At 44.6% G+C, this 6676-nt stretch overlaps 1 protein-coding gene across 1 annotated transcript; it reads left to right on the plus strand.

Moving 5' to 3' along the window:
• The first annotated feature begins 2962 nt into the window (after nt 1-2962).
• SPRY1 (sprouty RTK signaling antagonist 1) lies at nt 2963-6434 on the plus strand. Its single transcript, XM_075286959.1, has 2 exons — nt 2963-3405; nt 4379-6434. The coding sequence occupies exon 2, from the start codon at nt 4434-4436 to the stop codon at nt 5391-5393; it is 960 nt and encodes a 319-aa protein (XP_075143060.1). The 5' UTR covers nt 2963-3405; nt 4379-4433; the 3' UTR covers nt 5394-6434.
• The last annotated feature ends 242 nt before the right edge of the window (nt 6435-6676 follow it).

Here is a 6676-nt window from a genome sequence, read left to right on the forward strand (position 1 = left end):
CCAAAGATGCAATAAGTTGTTAGCTCTGCATCCCACTCACCACTTTATATGAAAGTGGGTGGAATGGGGAAAAGACCAAGATGGGCTGGGGACACTTCAATTATACAAGAAATCTACACCAGTCGTAAATTTAATCTCCAGAATTAAGAGGTTATTAATAATTCAGGTGCATCATGGAATTGAGTTAGAATAGTATTAGGAAACCCCAGTGTTAATAAATTCTTCACAAAGTATAATAGAAAGTTGCAGAACTATCCATTATGTAATAAGGTGTTGTACCAAGTTCTAAACTTATATGGTAGCGGGGATTTGACTGCTCCATCCTTCACAAGAATAAGGATCTGGATTCCTCCTGAATGCATGGTGTCAAGCATGTGTGCTTCTACCAAAGAGTAGCCAAATACTGAAGGACATGGGACCCTGTCTGTGGATGGGTAATAAGCTTAAAACTAAGTATAACCCATATAAAATTCTACTAGCACAAAGAGTATTCTACAGTTATTAAAGACTAAATGCCACATTTGTGTAAAATGAAGAAAGTGCAGGACACGCTGCGAAACACAGTGAGATAACCCCGAAATAGAAGGATGATGATGATGACCTAGGAGAGTACAACAGATTGTATGTTGCTCATGTCTCACATATACTATAGGCAGGTGTCACTATGTGGTGAAGACTATGGATCATGTAGGAAGCAGGCTGTCCTGGATGTGTCTGTAGGAAGTGAAGCAGGAACTCTTGTGCAGTGATTAACCCCACTTGTGGTTTCCTCTATAGCTAAGAATAGGATTTCACATTGAAACATAGCCGGATGTGCCGCTTCCTCTTTCACAATGAGAGCAGACAGCTGGGTCTGGCTCAGCCATCTGTCCAGCAGTATGTGCGGTGTCCTCCTGGGGACACTGATCACACAACATATACTTATTGGTCTATACAGTGGGAAGAACTTGACCAGGTTCAGTGAACTAGAAGGGAATATTCTAGCAAAAAACAGCCAGTATTTATCTGGTTATGATCAGCTCTGGAGGATGTGTCATGTGGAAGTGCAGCTCATGTGCAAATATGTACAGGGTAAACAAGTCTCTGTTAACCATTTGCCATCTAGTCCTGTGTGTTGGCAATTGATTATTCATGTGACTGGACATAGTAGATGAGAGGGAAAGTAGAGAAGTGTCCAGTATTGGAATGAGATTAGTGGTTTAGTGTTTAGTGCTGGCAGCAGAGACAAGACCCCCTGCAGCTGCCCTGTCCCATACAATTGTAGAGCTGCACTCATTTGACCTTCCTGGGAATAAAGAGACAGATTTATCAATGAGCTGCAGCTTAAAAACTGTTCAAAAGAGAACCTGAGGACTGTGGTTGGTGATCTGCCCTGGATGACATGATGTTTTAGACACTTTCAATTAGTATTTTTCATGCAGACGTGTGGCTTGTTACTTGTCACTGCCCAACAAGCTGATCAATGTCTGGCAGGGAACTGTCCCTCTAATGTCATATTTGTTTTGAGTCGCTTTGTTCCATAAAATAGTCAATGGGAAAATGCGCAGATCTGTTCATGTTTGGAGTTTCATATAGAATATAATTGCACTCTTTTGGCTGTTGTATGATGGTCCTAACCTCACCATAGAAGGCATCTTCACATTAAGCACGTGGACTGCGGCAAACCCTATTTGCGTCATAGCACATACGATGGATCGGGCACACTGATGTTTTTCTTTTTGCCCCTGTGTTACTTTAATGGAACTGAAATATGAAAAAAGTATCAGACATGTGAACTGAGCCCTGCAAGTCATTTGTATCTGCAATATGAGGGCAAATAGAGGGAAATAGAACAATATGCTAAATGTTAAAAATAATAATGTGCTAGGATAAATCCCTTCATGTTCTGTATTCTCGCACTATGGTGTATACGCACTATGGCGGTGGTATATACAAGGTGTCTGCTGCAGCAGCTGTTGTGGCCCTTGTGCACAGACAACAGTAACTGGAACAGTTGCCCAAAAACAACCGATAAACTTATAGCCACCATTTTCTTAAGGAGGTTAGGGACAACAAGAGCAGATGCAAGCAGTGCCACCTTCTCCAAGTCTTCTGCTGTCTCCACAAAGATGTCTAAGATGTTAGAGCCATCCTGAGAAATGGAGAGGCCGCGACCAGCAGCCATGTACATGCCTGTGCAGGCAGAGCTCATTACCCGCCAGCTTAGCAGGGAGCTGAGGGGTTAATTAGCATGTGGCACTTTGATGGTCGGAAATGAGCAGGGCAGGTGAACACGGGCTCTCCTTCCGCCCAGCCCCGGGCACTGTGTGCTCAGGAGGAGCAGCAGGGGGGCCATTATAGCTCGCAGGCGGGGATGTGGACAGAAAAACAAGCTGCTCATTCACACACATGCGGCGGTGTGCGGTCATTTCCGTTGTCCTCCACAGGGACAGACGCACTTAACACTTTCACTGCCGGCCCGACTGAAAGGTGCAAGTGATAGGTAGCCATGTGCAGGACCCTTCCCCCCTCCTTCCCTCCGGGGACAGGTCACGGCTCTTCCTTCCTTCCCTCCCTCAGGTAACTAGGGAGTGCTGCTGTAAATAGAAGCTGACGGGACAAGTGCAGGCACATCACTGTGTTACGTGAAGGTGCTCAGGCTGGCTGCCTGGATTACTACAAAGAACACAGTTCTGGCCGCCTCTGACTCGCCTTGCCCACCCCAGGCCTAGCACCGGCGGCAGCGAGTACTCCCCGGGCAGAGCGCTGCACCTACACAGGGCGCTCACCCTCGGTCACCGCCGCTCGCCAGATACACCTTGCAGTCTCCTCTTAGCTTCAGGCCGCGCCACTGCAGCAAGCGCGCCCCCTCCCGTCAGCCAATCAGAAGCGGCGGGGCTGCGCCGACTTCCACCGCCAACCAATCGGAAGACTCCCCTTGAACAAACCCAGTGTTCCAGGAATCCATTCATTCAGAGGCAGGAGAGCGCCAGGCGTGGAAGGTTGTACCGGGAGCTGTGAGTGATCGCTACGGGGTGACACCCTCATTCATCACGACAGCCTGGACTCCACCGCCGCCACTGGAAGGAACTATTGCGTGCGCTCATTTACCTAGCGCTGGATTTTACTTTGCGCCGAGGACCGGGAGTAGGAGAAGTAGTCTCCCCTCTGGGTATACTCTGACAACCACGGCCAGCATTGCTTTACCACGGCTTGACAGCCATCACTTTGCAGAGCGACCGTGACATAAGAAGAGGGGACCTGTGGATGTACCCCCTGCTGTCACCGCTGGCTCCCTGCTGGAGATAATTTGGGTTGGAGTAGTATGACACGCCTCATGTCCCATGCTTAATCACCACTGCGCCGCCACGATCCTCCGCAGCGCTGCTTTACATGGGATTGTGCCTGGATCCTGCTCGCAGCTAGGTAAGTGACTTGTGGACTCGCCCCGAGCAGGTGTCATGTGCACAACAGGTGTTCTGCAGGGGGTCAGGAAGGTGGCGCAGCAGGATGCACTGAAAGCCTCCGCACACTGTATTGTGACTGCTGCCTCTGCATGGCATGGAGGGATTCATCGCCTACCTGGTTTACGGCAGCAAGAGAATCTGACATATGGCTGTCAGGGCATGCTTAGGTGCTGCTGCCGCACTGTACATGATGCCAGGGTACTACCTGGGGTAAAGCCCTGACTGATGGCACAAGACAGGGCATTACTGCATGTGGATGTGTGTAAAGTCCGCCCCCCTGCGGTCATGTTCACCTTTTCCCTCCTCCTCCTCACAGCCAGGGATTGTTTTCATTCATAACTTTTTCCTTCCTCTGTCTCCCCCATCATGGGATCTCCCCCCTTCCCCCCACCTTCCCTAAACCTACCAATGTGAATGACAGTCATTACAGGAACTAGCTCCCATCTGTAAACTATTGAGATTCCTCTCTGGATGTATGGATTTACTGCCACATAGGGTATGCAGAGATGTGTATGTACAATGGTAAAGCTTGTCCAGTTGGTATGTTTTATACATTAGCATTTCAGACATTTATAGGTTTACAGCGAGACCCTTGTAGAAGAGATTTATATGACAATTGATTTGTTGATACTAATAGACATTAGATTATTATCATCAGTCTAATGTTGCATAAGACTTCCTAAGGGATTGCATTTGCTGGGTTACTAGGAAGTGTGGATTTGTAAGCCATTAGTTTGTTTTGCTGTGGATTTATTCTCCTGTTTTGCTCTTATGTTGCCAATGTTGCAGATATCTCAAGGAAGCATAGATAAGTCTGTTGAGAATGTCGTCCATTATAATGTGTTAGGTTCATGTCATCACACTGAGCAGTATTCTTTTACTGTGTTTTTTTTCTATATTATTTATTTATGTATTTATCTGTTCTCTCACAGATTTTCAGATGCATGCCAAGTTCCCATTGAATGCCAGAAGTCGAGATCACTACAGATGGAGCTACAAAGTCAACATGGCACTAGCGGTTCATTAGTTGTCATCCAGCAGCCTTCTTTAGACAGTAGGCAGCGGTTGGAATATGATCGGGAGGTTCAGCCGGCCACTATCTTGTCTTTGGACCAGATCAAAGCTCTCCGGAGCAGGAATGAGTACACAGAGGGCCCATCCATGGTGAGGAAACATGGGCCCAAAACTGCTCCACGGTACAGTAAACAGGAGAGGACTCATGAAATCATACCAGTCAATGTGAATAATAACAATGAGCACAGACCCCCTCACTTGGCTCACACAGGACATGTCTACATGGCAAGGGCTCCTGTGCTCAGTAGGTCAACCAGCACAGGAAGTGCAGCAAGTTCTGGAAGCACAAATAGTGCCTCTTCTGAACAAGAACTTTTGGGACAATCGCCACCAACAAGGCACAGCTCTGGCTACAGGACGGACAGGGTAGTTCGAATGCAACCGAAGGCATCTGCATTGGTAGTAGATGACTTAAAGAGCTCTTTAAAAGTGGACTCCACACAGCACAGGTTTATTTGTGAACAGTGTGGAAAGTGCAAGTGTACAGACTGCACAGCTCCAAGGACCCTACCATCATGCTTGGCTTGCAATCGTCAGTGTCTTTGCTCTGCTGAGAGCATGGTGGAATACAGCACTTGTATGTGTCTAGTTAAAGCAGCTTTCTACCACTGCTCTAATGATGATGAGGGCGACTCGTATGCGGATAACCCTTGTTCTTGCACCCAGTCACACTGCTGCTCTAGATACTTGTGCATGGGACTCATGTCCTTGTTATTACCGTGCTTACTCTGCTACCCTCCAGCCAAGGGATGCCTGAAATTGTGTCGAGGATGTTATGACAGAGTCAATCGCCCAGGTTGCCGGTGTAAGAACTCAAATACTGTATATTGCAAACTGGATGATGTTCCACGAGGTCAGGGCAAACCCTCCTGACTTTAAACGGAGGGGCTTTTTTGGACAACTTATGGATCCATTTGCTGTGTAGGCTTTGCATATATACATATGTTTTCATAAGTATATCCATTAACCCTTTTAATGTTGTCCTTTGCCAGATTTCCACAGTCATTGGCCTAGAGAAGCTGTCGGCTTAGGCATGTGCACATCAATACCATATTTTTGTCTTGGAACATGGATAATACCTACTCTATTCCTTTCTTCTTGTCTATTGAATAGTTTTTGAGCTTACACTAGAGGTAGTCTTCTTAATATCTTATTTCACAATGGTAAGAACTTATCATTGCACATAGGCACCTCTTGTAAGATAGCAAGTCAGGCATTCCCTGCAAGTTGCCTTTCCATTCTTGTTCATGGTATAGGGTTTGTTCAATATGCCAGCGTGTAGCGTGTGTAGTCTGCATTAACTCCCACCCCTTCTATCTTGTTTATGCGTTGGCATCAGGCACACTTGTCTATGTTGAAGGAGATCTATTTAAATCCCTCCCATCCTCCAATCTTCCTTATCTTGTTCCTGTTACTAATGTGTTATTTTCAGGTGCCAGAAAATTCAGTAGCCTTAACGAAATAAGCTCTTTCCTCCAGGGATCTGATATTTTGTGCTTCCTGGCGGTGACCTGTTTTCCCTCTGTGTTTTTTTTTTTTTTTTTTTTTGCCCTCTGTGTTTTAATTGCCTTAGCCACAGCCTGGCTTTTTGTATATTTTATGTATAAATCACAAAAATGAATATTACTTATTTTTTAAGACAAAAGTCTGTCGAAAACTTTTTTTATTGTAAAGAATATTTATTATGTGAATTTATTATTTTATGATATTTATTTCAAAGGACTGTTGAAAAATGACAAGTCTGAATATAACAAAGTATCAATACTTACTGAAAAAATAAGGTTGACACAAAGAAAAAAAACCTATGTTAACTATAATGCAGAAAATATAATTATTAATGAATGTGTCTTATTTCTTTATTTTGTCAGAAGTCAGTATCCACACCATTATGGTTTTTCCACTCTGTAGCATATATTTCAGAATGATTTTTTTTATTTAATTAAAATGTATTTTTAACTTTAAAATGGTTTTGCTTTTGCTTTACAGTTTATACACGGTTTTTATATTTGTGTTTTTTATTTATATCTACTCACTTGCCTGGAGAATTGGGTCTCTTGCTAAAAAAAAAAAAAAAAACACTTTTTTTTTTTCATTTAAAACATTTTTTTCTTAGTGCACATTTAACTTCTGCCCAGTTTCCAGATTAGGTAAGTATT

The sequence above is a fragment of the Leptodactylus fuscus genome, chromosome 1, assembly GCF_031893055.1.
Source record: "Leptodactylus fuscus isolate aLepFus1 chromosome 1, aLepFus1.hap2, whole genome shotgun sequence".
Taxonomy (NCBI): Eukaryota; Metazoa; Chordata; class Amphibia; order Anura; family Leptodactylidae; genus Leptodactylus; species Leptodactylus fuscus.